Here is a 12677-nt window from a genome sequence, read left to right on the forward strand (position 1 = left end):
AGCATTTCCTACTGTTACAGAGAAAGACCTCCCAGAAAATTTCTTCTCACAGGTGATGTTCACCTTTTCTAACACAAAATAATATGTGGATATATATATATATATTTTTATGCTTCATATATATATTTCTGCTTCATATTTGATTGTAGATAAGATGGATTTTGACTTTGTGACTCTTGTTTATTAGCAGTGATTCGAAATCAGAAAAAAACACTGTATTTAATTGCTGTCTAAATTTGTATGCTATTTCTAAAACTTTTTACAGAAGATTTCTATTACAGTGTAAAATGTTATAAATTTGAGACACAGATCTCATTTATTTCTTAATCCTTTGACACTTAGCCCAAAGCCCCATATATTGTAACTCCCCAATTAATATTTGTTGAATAATTGCATAACAGAAGAAATGAATAAATGGCAGATATTGTCCTAATGATGACTATCCTTATCAAACACCTAATTACAATTAGTATTTGAAGTTGATTACATTGTAAAAATAACCACACAGTGCTCATCTGAATCTGTTTTAGAGAGACCAATCTGCTGGAGATTATAGAATCTGATTTCTAGAAAATAGATTTGGGGCTATTAGAAAATAGTTTAAAATAAATTATAAGATGACGTATTTTATTACATAGTCTATATCCATATCATATGGTGTTTTGTTTGTTTGTTTGCTTTTGTTTTCTCATCCAGGAGGGTTATATGACTAAGAACTACCTTCTAAAACTTCCAAATATTTTGTTAGAAGGTGATCTTAGATTAGGCTTTCCATGTAGATTATCTGAAGATATAGTCAAAAATGTCTGCTGCACCCCTACCTCTCACAAGCCTAACATTAGCAGACTTTTTTTTTTTTTTAATTCATTGTTTCTTTTTTAGACACACCATTACTTTGAATAAGCAAGTTTGGATGGATGACCCAGGACAGTGGAGTGGACCAGGGCTTTTGTTTATAGTTTGTGGGTTCATCACTGCAAACAAGCACATGGACTAGAGTAAAAATGGGTGTAAAAAGCAGCCTGCATTCTTATAGCAAGCTATGTGTCCTAGCATGGAGTTTATTCCACCCAGAAGAGAGGCATTTTTCTGCATTTGCACAAAGGCATCAGCCCTGAGTTGGGGAATGCTTTAAAGGAAGAAGACCCTTAAAAAGGAGCATGTGGGTGACAACATACCATGTTTTACTCTTGATATTTCTCAATTTTGCCAACCACTGATATAGCTTGATTGAATGTCTTTAAAAGCACTCTTATTGCATGTTATCAGCCAAGTAAACATTTGCTGATGCAGAGAATGAAAAACAGAGTTTCATTCTGCAATGAGTGCAATAGAAAGGCCATAGGGCATTTCTTAATGTACATCTTTATCGATGCTTAAGAAGCCAGCCTTAATATGTGAGCATAGCTTAGGAACATCTAGTCTAATTCCTTCTTTTGAATATTTCTAACAGGAAAAAACTCCCACAAACTCCACTTTAATTACAATGAATGGCAATGGTCTCACAGTGATAAGGCATCACAAACAGACTGGTTTTTATTACACACAGGGGGATGGTCGAAGGCATGATAATCTAGGGAAGAAAGATGGTTGCTAATGTTTACATACTTAGCTCCCACTGGCATTTCACCCGCTTGGAGGTTTGCACTGTCCCTCTTAATCTGAGAGAATGCATCCAGATTCACAGTAAGACCTCAGGGAGAGCCAGATGATGGGGCAGATGGCAGATGACTAATTTGGCAAGGCTTGATAAGTGGAAATTGTTTGCTTTAATTGCTTGTCAAGTCCAGTACCTACATTAAAGTTAAGGACCTAGCACTTCCACATAAAATGAAATACTACAAAGTAAATAAGAAGGATTCTGTGTAGGGAATTGGTAAGGGGTGGGAAGAATGATTAAAAAATGCTGGGAGGGATTTGTGGCAAGACAGTGGTAAGGGGAATATTATTTTATCCAAGAATAGATGACATGAATGCAATTTCTAAATCTGCAAAGTCTTTCTATTATATTTTTTCAGCTTTCAACATAGGAATTTTATGAGATGTTATTTAAGAAAAAATACAATAAAATAAAATGTTTAAAGACAGGAAAACAATGAAGAACAGAAACTAAGAATTACATACAAGTAGTTACAAGTCAGCTTTTGATGATGCATATAATGCGTTTAAAATCATTTGTAATTATTTTAATTTTACTAGGTTAATTTTTGAAATATAAGATGGAAAAAATTGGACATGTTATAAGAATAACCTATTGGGAAGACTAATCAGGGTAGACTACTCACAAGACATATTCATAAACAGGAGACAATCATGTATAATTTTTATATCTATCATTTTTTTGTCATCACCAATGAGATGGTTTCCTTTTGCAATATAATTTAACAGTTTAAACATCTTTGAGGGCATTTAAAGACTATTGTAGGTAAACAAGAGAGGTAAAAGATCAATTAAATTTTAGATGGATCAGTATATGTAGTCTACTGACTTACCTTTCATCAGTCTGTGCTATAGAATGCCTGTCTTTCCTAGCTACAACTCTATTAGTGAAGGTCTACAATGCCAAATGCCCTTTTCATTTGGCTCAAGTATCATTTAGAAAATGTTTTCGTTAATTTCAGCAGCTTCTCTGTTTTGTTATTTTGGGAGTCAGTAAAATAGTGGTAGAAAACGGATTCAGAGAGTACACCACAGGGTCACTTATTTTTTTTTAAAGGTACCAAAGTTTTACATTGAAAGATATTTTATTTCCAGCTTATATAATGTAAGCTACAAACCAGATTTCCTATTTTGGCATTAATTTTTTTAATACCTTTAAAGTTAATTATAAAGAATACAAAATTTCTGAAATATAAACCCATTTTCTTTATTTATCATTTTTGGGCATAATTTTTCATAAAAGGACCAAAGCACAAAATACCTGGAAAACAATATAATACGAATGTTTTATTAAATTCATACAGGAACATATTTAACTCCATCAGATACATAAGCCAACTTGAGTGTGTGTGTGTGTGTGTGTGTGTGTTTTAATTTATACTCAATAAAATTTAAGTTTTAACTGTAGAGATCTAGGTAATCACCACCATGGTCAGTATGCAGATAGTTCTGCCATCTCCCAAATTCCCCTTGTGATCTTTAGTCAGACCCTCACTATCCCTCTTCCCCACCCCCTAGCAACCACTAATCTGTTCTCTATCCTTGTAGTTTTGTCTTTTTACAAAATGATGTATCGATAGAAACATATGTAGCCTTTTAGATTGTATGTAGCCTTTTGAGTCCTGCTTCTTTCAGTCAGTATAATGCCTTTGAGAATTTTCCATGTTGATAGATCAATCATCTGTTCATTTTATTGCTGAGGAGATATTCATGGAATGTATATAGTTTATCATTTCACCCATTGAAAGACTTTTGAGTTGTTTCCAGTTTCTTGTGAATTTGAGTAGAGCTCCTATAAACACTCATGTACCTAATTTTCTCTTCCTTGTGATTTTAATAGCATTCTTTTCTCTACCTCACTTTAAGATTATAGCACATAATACATGTAACACACAAAATATGTGTTAATCAGCTGTTGATGTTATCAGTAAGGCTTCCAGTCAACTCTAGGCTATTTATTAGTTAAGTTTTGGGGGAGACAAAAGTTATAAGATTTTTGACTGCATGAGGCATCAGTGCCCACATTGTTCAGGGTCAACTGTACTTCTGATCAACTGCTATAAATTAAAGATTCCCTCCTCGGGTGCCATTAACTTGCTAGAGCAGCTCACAAAACTCAGAGAAACATATTACTTACTAGGTTAGCAGTTTGTTATAAAATTATAAGGCAGGAATAGCCAGATAGAAGAGATGCGCAGGGCAAGGTATGGGGAAAGGCTAGGAGCTTCCGAACTCTCCCGGAGCATCAACACATGTTCACTGTTAACCTTAAAAATAAAACTGCCTGTTGTTTTACTAGCAAAATTGCGTTTATTTGGGAATAGCAGAGAATTGCAATCCAGGATGAGCAGGTTGTTGTAAAAGTATGTGAAAATCCCCTCATGTACACATTTTTATGCAAACATAATTCTTCATTTATCTAGGGATCTACAAATGGGATTGCTGGGTCATTTGATAAGTGTATGTTTAATTTCTAACTTTGTAAGATGTTGCCACAGTGTGACCTCCTCAAGAGCATCCAATGAATTCAACCCGTTACATAGTGTAGAGTAGATTTTAAGTAAATATTTTAGAAATAAATTCAATCACAGATTTTTTTAGCTGGAGGAAACATAAAGATAGCTTATTTGAGAAAAGAGAAATATGGAACAAATGAGAACAGAATAATTGTTCAAGTTTACATGGCTAACAAGTGCTGGGGCAGTGGAGTCCCAACCACTACTTTCTTTGTCCAGTGCTCATTCTTTTAGATCAGACTGATTGAGTACATCACCATGTAAGACTTATATTTTAATTTGCTTTAATATATTGCATAATGCACACACACTATATACTACATATTTGAATAAATGGCAATAGCTAACATTGAGCTCTGTCAATGAGTCAGACATTGTGCAAAGCAAGTTACACATAGAGATTGATTTCATCCTCACTACTGCCTATTGGCAGATGGTGGTTGTTACTATGTCCATTTTACACAAGAGGAAATAGAATGACAGAGCCTGAGTAACTTGCCCAAGGTTAAATAGTAGGCCAGTGATTGAGCTAGATTTTATGCCAGACATCTGGCTCTAGGCCCTGTGTTCTTAACCCCTAAACTGGGTTTATTATTAAAAATGGTGCAAAATCCTACTTTATAGATATAGAAACAGAGACTCTAAATAGTGAAGTTACTTGACGAAGTTCAACATTTAGCTTTTAAAAATGGAAAAACCAACATATTTGATCCTGGCTCAGTTACGGTTCTTAGTGACTCCAAAGTCCATTTATTTACTCAACAAATATTGACTGAAAGTCTACTATGTGCCTGCTCTTTTAGGTGTTGAGCAAACAAAGGGATTGCCTCCTACACAGCTTGCATTGTAATGTAGAGACATATAATAAACAAGTAAACAAGCAAAATGTACAATGCAATTTCAGATAGCAGTAAAACAAAAATAAGAGAAGGCGAAGAAGACAGAGCATGATGTATGAGAACCTGCTACTTATCTTAGATAAGGCTATTTTGAAGGAGTGACATTTGAGCAAAGACCTGAATACAGGTTCTTACAGGCCATGTTGAAAAGTTTGGATTTTATAATAAGTAGATTAGAAGCCAATGAGCGTTTTCAGTAGGGGAGTGATGTGAATGATTTATGTTTTTAAAAAGATCATTCTGGACCCTGTGCGGAGAATAAATTAATCAGGACATGTAGGGAATCCAGGAAATCAGAAAGGAGCCTACTGTCAAAGTCGAGGGGAAAGATAAGAGTGACTTGTATTAAATGACTATAGTAATGGAAGTGGCAAATTTGGCTTTATTTGCAGATATATTTTGAACATAGGGCTGCCCAAACTCACAATCTCTATGTAACTGTAATAGCACTCATTAATAGTGGCCCAAAATGTTGACTACTTCATAGTAATAATAAAAATAAATAAAATAGGGCACCTGGGTGGCTCAGTTGGTTAGGCGACTGCCTTCGGCTCAGGTTATGATCCTGGAGTCCCTGGATCGAGTCCCGCATCGGGCTCCCTGCTCGGCAGGGAGTCTGCTTCTCCCTCTGACCCTCCCCCCTCTCATGTGCTCTCTCTCTCATTCTCTCTCTCAAATAAATAAAAAAATAAATAAAAATTTAAAAAAATAAAATAAATAAAATAAAAATATTTTATTTTTTGAGACTTACTATAGCTCCAGATTTTTAAATGCCCAAGAACGTGCATTAAACTAAAGCATATTTATTATGTTAATGCTTCTGAAAAGGAAAGTACTTATTATTAAATTAGATAGAAAAATTAGAAAATTTATCAGGTTACCACATATGTATTTTTTATGCAGACAATCCCTGAATCATTCCCACACAATGTATGGCATATATACATATATATTTATATATATCACTCATTGCTTCTTTACTATGTATCTTGTACAACCACATTTAATCAATATATATTTTTTCCAGGATACTAGGTCAACAGTAGATGCTAAATAAATAATTATTCCTTTCTTAATTCATATCTCATATAGGCATTTGATTTGAAAGTTAGGCAAAAATTTGATTCATTGGTTGATTGATTGCTTTTACTCACTTGTCTATCTTGTGTAGTAAGTGGAAGGCTAGTTTCCAAAGCCATAACAAGCCTGGAGGCAGTAATTGATTTTTAGTATTAATATGGATATTGTTAATGTTTTGTCATTCCACTTCTAATGTATTTTCCCCCTGAATCAGACAATTTTGTTAACCTGCCTTTGTATATTGTTACAAGCTCCTAATTATATTCCTTTATTTTTTTTAAATTTTATTTATTTATTTGACAGAAGGACAGCGAGAGAGGGAACATGCATGCACGAGCAGGGAGCCCGATGCGGCACTCAATCCCAGGACCCTGGGATCATGACCTGAGCTGAAGGCAGATGCTTAACGACTGAGCCACCCAGGCGCCCCTCAAGCTCCTAATTATATTCCTAATTTTTTTACTGAAGAAGGATTATGTAGTTCACTCACTGTGAGAAATAGATCTTAAATCAAGAGGAATAAAAAGCCCATGTTTGCAACTATAGCTACATTTGTAGCAGAATCAATACCAAATAGAATCATTGGTGATTTCATTACGGCCTCACATACAGTTTTACTGCTGGAGTTACAGTGGAATGAAAACTCTAGGAAGCCCACGTAAATTCAGGATTTTTGAGGCTTGAAGTATTATAGGTTTATACTTTAAGGACTTCATAATAGTGTTGGCAAAAGGGACTGAATTTTGTTAAACTTGTTTTGGCTGGTAAGGAAGATTTTTTCAATTCTGTTTGATAAACAACTTTGTGAAATCAATGAAACTTAATGGTTTAAGCATTGTCTTGTATACATTGCCTGATGGTAAAATCGATTGACAAATGGAAGTTGTGAGGTTTCCTTCAGTGAAGGCTTCATGAAGAGAAACACAAATGATTTTTATGCATCCGTCCAAACTAGTTCTCTTAAAATCAAGTCTGCCTTTCAAGATGAAAGTTATGAAGAGCATACTAGTCATTATAAATAGCAGTTTGAATCAAAAATAAATATATAGAAAAGCCTCCCTGAGACAAAAATTTTCCTAAATTGAACTGTGTATAGTAAAAACTCCAAATACCAGGATGTTTGGAGAATATTCTAATTAATGAGATTTTCTGTTTATTGGAGGATTTTTTGTTGTTGAAAAATATTTCTAAACATACTCATATTATGTTTTCATATGGTATATACAAAACACAGCTGATCATTTGTTAAACAATGGAAACTTTTCTGAATTGAGAGTTATTTTCTGAATACCAGTTATTGTTTTTATAGCAAGTATATGCATATTATTAAATGATAATTTATTACAAATCACTGTGCTATGTAGCTCAGCAAATACAAAAAAAAATTAATAAATTGCACCACTCTTCAAAGAGTTTATAGCCTTTGTGGGTTTCTTATGTAAAGAGATTATTATAATAGTAGTTAATAACTAATAAAAATTTCATAATATATAACTTTTTTCATATATACAGGATAAGAAACATGGAAAAATACTTAGTTATTACAGTTATATGAATAAATGTTTCTTCCAAAATCTATTTAAGTTTCTACAGAAAAGATCAGAATATCTAAATATTTTAGAAAACTTTTCATTTGGATGTTTGCATATTGATTTTTATATATTGATATTAATGTACAGGTTTTATTTCCAATTGAAAGAAACTTGTACAACATAAGTTGTATATAAGTTGCAATGTGGCATTGTATATATTTTAGAAATAGTGCAGCAAGTTTATTAATCGATGTATAATTTCCCCATCAGTAGTTGTATTAAAATATAGGCTTGTTCTCATTGGAATTTAAAATAATTGAAATCTATATTTCATAAACCCATATCATAGTACCTTTTCTCAACAGACATTTTACAAGTTCATAAAGATTTTGTTGTAAATTTGCTAGGAGCAATAAAATAAAGATTATGGATTAAGGGTGTTTCCTAGAGAGTCTCTACAGTATATTGGGGAAAAAGAAAAAGGCCGGACTTTGATATTGGCTGATAAGGATCATGTACATGAATCAGTCACTCTTGTTTTCCTTCTTATGTTGAATAATATTGTGCTTATCAACAGAAATTCATTTTTTCTTAGTGCTTATTAGTCTTAATAAGTAAACCTCCCACAGGATCAGTAAAATGTTCAAATGATCAAGAATTATTTTTTAGTTTCTTCAGAAACAGACTCTTAACTATAGAGAACAAACTGATGGTTACCAGAGGAGAGGTGGGTAGGGGAATGGGTGAAATAGGGGATGGGGATTAGGGCCCTTGCAGGGGCACCTCGGTGGTTAAGTGTCTGACTCTTGATTTTGGCTCAGGTCACAATCTCAGGGTTGTGAGATTGAGCTCCGCATTTGGCTCCATGCTGGGCGAGGAGCCTGCTTAAGATTCTTTCTTTCCCTCTCCCTCTCTCCTCTCTCCCTCTCCCTTTGCCCCTCCCCCAACATTTGCACAGGGGCTCTCTCTCTCTCTAAAAAAAGAAAAAGAAAAAAAAAAAACAGGAGGGCATCTCTTGTGATGAGCACTGGGTGTTATATGTAAGTGCTGAATCACTAAATTCTATATCCAAAACTGATGTTACACTGTATGTTAACTAACTGGAATGTAAATAAAAACTAAAAAAAAAAAAAGGATTTTGTAGTTTCATTCCGAATTGAAGTTAGTCAAACAACCAGACAAAATAGTAAAAATTACTTAAGGTCAAAAGCATATAACCTAACTAGAATTTAATCCTTCCTCTGTGTAATATTTTAGTAGCTATAATCAAAATTCACCATTATCTTTATGTTAATGATAATAAAGCAATGTAAAACTGTAATTGTTTGAAAACCCTGGTTCATTTTAGCTCATTTTTTCAGTAAATATTTAGGGTGTGTCCCTAGGTCTTATGGGCTAAGATGGTGGTTCAAGGTTTAGCCATCCCATCCCCATTCCAGGCAGCATATTGGAGGAAGATGTGAAGAAAAGAGGCAAAGTCAGCTCCAGCCATGCTTTAAATGAAGTTCTGGCCAAGTGTCATACAACATTACCTCCAAGGGAAGCAATGAAATGAAATCTTTTTTTGGGGTGGCCACATGCCCAGCTGAAGGTTGTGTAGTTTATTATTCTGGAGGAGGAAGAGAATGGATATTGAGGATTCCAGAAGTCTTTGCCTCTGTCCCTAGCACTGTACAAAAACTGCATTCTCAAAGGCAACAAATGAAATCCAGCATGGTGTGTGCGAGACTTAGCACTCACAAAGGGAGAAGGTGGGGGAGTAGCTTGGAGGTGACAAGCTGACAGGACCCTAGAGAGGAAATGATTTTTAATATTTCTTTATATGTTAGATTTCAGAAACAGTCTAAAGATTATGTATTGGTTTTCTAGAGCTGCTGTAACAAAGTACCGCAAACCATAAAGCAACAGTAATTTATTCTTTCACAGTTCTGGAGGCTAAAATTCAATATCAAGGTGTCAGCAGGGCCTCTGCAACTGGGTAGAATCTTCCCTCGCCTCTTCCTAGCTTCTAGGGATGGCCATCAATTCTTGTCATTCCTTGGAGTGCAGCTGTATCTTTTCCTCTATAGTTACATGTTTTGTTTTGTTTCTTGCACCCACCCCCACCCCTGCCGCTGTGTGTCTTTGTGTCCACATGGTATTTTCCTCTTCTTAGAAGGAGACTATCATGGGGCGCCTGGGTGGCTCAGTTGTTAAGTGTCTGCCTTCGGCACAGGTCATGATCCCAGGGTCCTGGAATCGAGCCCCGCATCGGGCTCCCTGCTCAGCGGGAAGCCTGCTTCTCCCTCTCCCACTCCTCCTGCTTGTATTCCCTCTCTCGCTGTGTCTCTCTCTATCAAATAAATAAAATAAAATATTTTAAAAAAAAAGAAGGACACTATCATATTGGATTTAGGACTTACCCTAAGGTCTTCATCTTAACTCAATTACATCTACAAAGACCCTGTTTCCAAACAAGGTCATAGTCACGGATACCAGGGGTTTAGCTTTCAGTACATCTTTTAGAAAGACACAATTCCACTTTTAAAAGAATATTTCTAGATAATTTACTGTTTGAGGAACTTTAGACATCCAGACAAAAAAAGGTTATGATTTGTTTGTTTGTTTGTTTTAGCACTGAGCTTCCCTATGGTCAAAGGCCTACATTATTCTTCAAGACTTTTAGATTTAGATTTTTGTTATTTTTGATGTGTCAGTAGGCAAAACAGTTGTTAAGATGGTCTTAATTATTGGAATGTATCCACCTAGGTATTTTTTTTTCCTTTGTGTATGGAAACCCATTTGCTTGAAACCCATTCCCTTAAATACCACCAAAGAATTATGACTTGTCATTTCTGTGTGCCTAACATATAACTGTTTATATGACTTTATTACACAGCTCTGTTCTCTTCAAAGTTTACACTTTATAACTTGCCTTAATTTGGATATATTATGTAACTTACTCAAAGAAGATTATTTCACATCCATTTCAACTTTCAATACTATTATTACAAGATTCATAATATAGGTTTTTTTTCAGTCTATTGAAGATGAATTGGTGTATTAAATGATAAAGATATTGTGTAGGTAGATAGAGGAACCATGAGAAGTAATAACTAAAACTCTGACTTCTGGAAGACAAGGAAAATATCAACATAGACAGAAAGTAAAGAACACACATGTGTGTATACTTGGTGCTCACCTGTGAACAGACTCAAGATCCACGCTGTCAAAGAAAGCAGACTGAGATCCTTTATATCAGTCCATTATACCTTAGAATACTAATGAAATATACAGAGTGATGACCCAAGTGATATCAATCAAAGCTCATATTTTGTAGCATATCCTGTTTCTAGCATATGTTTAAAATGTGTAGACTACAAATGTGATTGTTTTAATTTTCGCTCTTTGCTCTGTTTCTTTGGAACCCCTGCCTTCTTAGTCTCTGTACTTCGTGCATGCAATTTAGGAATATAGAACTGGTATCACTTATTTGTCTTATCTAAAAAAGCTGAACTCACAGAAACAGAGAGTAGAGTGTGGTTACCAGGGCCTTAGGGGTGAGGAAAATGGGGAGATACCGATCAAGGGTACAGACTTCCAGTTATGAGATGAGTAAGTTCTGAGGACCTAACATTTAGCATGGTGTCTATAATTAACAATACTATATTATATACTTGAAAGTTGCCAACATAGTAGATCTTAAATGTCATAACAGAAAAGAAATGGCGATTATGGGACAAGATGAAGGTGTTAGCTAATGCTATGGTGGTAATCATTTTACAGTATGTAAGTGTATCAAATATATCGTATACCTTAAATTTATACACTGTTATGTATCAATTATATCATAATATAGCTGGGGAAAAATAAAAGTGAAGATATTATATCTACGTGGTTTATGGGTATTAATGACATTCAAAATATTTTAATTCGGGGAAACAAAGGAGAGTGTGTGGATTAGAGAGTTGAGGGAGACATTGTCATTGTGCATGTCATGGAGAGGTTATGTAACTTCCCCTGTATCTTCTTGTCTTGGCAGTGTGTGCAGGAACAGAGAACAAGCTGAGCTCTCTCTCTGACCTGGAGCAGCAGTATCGAGCCTTGCGCAAATACTATGAGAACTGTGAGGTAGTCATGGGCAACCTGGAGATAACCAGCATCGAGCACAACCGGGACCTCTCCTTTCTGCGGGTAAAGCTGCCTCTTTCTTTCTCTTCTCTTCTCTGTGAGTGGACAGTGGTGTCACAATGCATAAAGACAGACCAGCTTGCTTGTACTTGATGGTGATGCTCTTCTGCCCGGCAGGGACCATGACTGTAGGCAGAAGATAAGAGTTATCAAGGCATGCCTAGGAAAAGAACAAGAGTAACAATGCCATCATGACTGACACCTTGAGTTCAGTGCAGTTACTGTTACTCTAAGACTGATAAAAGATCCTGTCAGCCTATGGTACATGATATCTAGCAAGTCTGGTTTTTTTTTTTTTTTTTTTTCTGATTTGCAGGCAAGAGGAAAACTGTTAGGCTGGGGACTAGGAGAGTCAGAGAACCAATCAGATAAGAATGGGTAACTTTAGTAATCTCACTTTCTGTCCCTTTACTGTCACTTTGGAAATTTCAGACTACTCCTTATTACCATAATAAGACTAATACTGTTATCTTTAGAAGAAAAATGACATCTGTTTTTGAAAACTCACAAATTAGTTAAATTAGATACAGGGAATTATAAGTACTTATGTAGATTGATATATGCATACACATAAATGCATATGTGTATATATAAAGTTACTCAGAGACAACCAGTCCTTTTGCAAACTTGTTTTGGCTCTCATTTACATCCTTAGTCTGTTAAACAGACTATCAATGCTTTGTGGCTTCAGTTTCTTATGTTTTGCTTTAACCAGAATAGGTAATAGGAAAATCTGAACTTCAAAGAGATATGGTCTTCTGCACAGCTATGAATTTATTCTTTATATAAGAACTATTATGTATTTTAAATAACAGCATCCC

At 35.0% G+C, this 12677-nt stretch overlaps 1 protein-coding gene across 2 annotated transcripts in view; it reads left to right on the forward strand.

Moving 5' to 3' along the window:
- ERBB4 (erb-b2 receptor tyrosine kinase 4) overlaps positions 1 to 12677 on the forward strand; it is a 1058588-nt gene that overhangs the window by 382736 nt on the left and 663175 nt on the right. For both annotated transcript variants that reach the window (XM_081813693.1, XM_081813692.1), the window contains exon 2: positions 11708 to 11859. In XM_081813693.1, coding sequence (XP_081669819.1) covers positions 11708 to 11859 — 152 coding nt within the window. The remainder of the gene's footprint in view (positions 1 to 11707; positions 11860 to 12677) is intronic.

This window comes from Leptonychotes weddellii, chromosome 3 (genome assembly GCF_054177405.1).
Source record: "Leptonychotes weddellii isolate Sample4059 chromosome 3, ASM5417740v2, whole genome shotgun sequence".
Taxonomy (NCBI): Eukaryota; Metazoa; Chordata; class Mammalia; order Carnivora; family Phocidae; genus Leptonychotes; species Leptonychotes weddellii.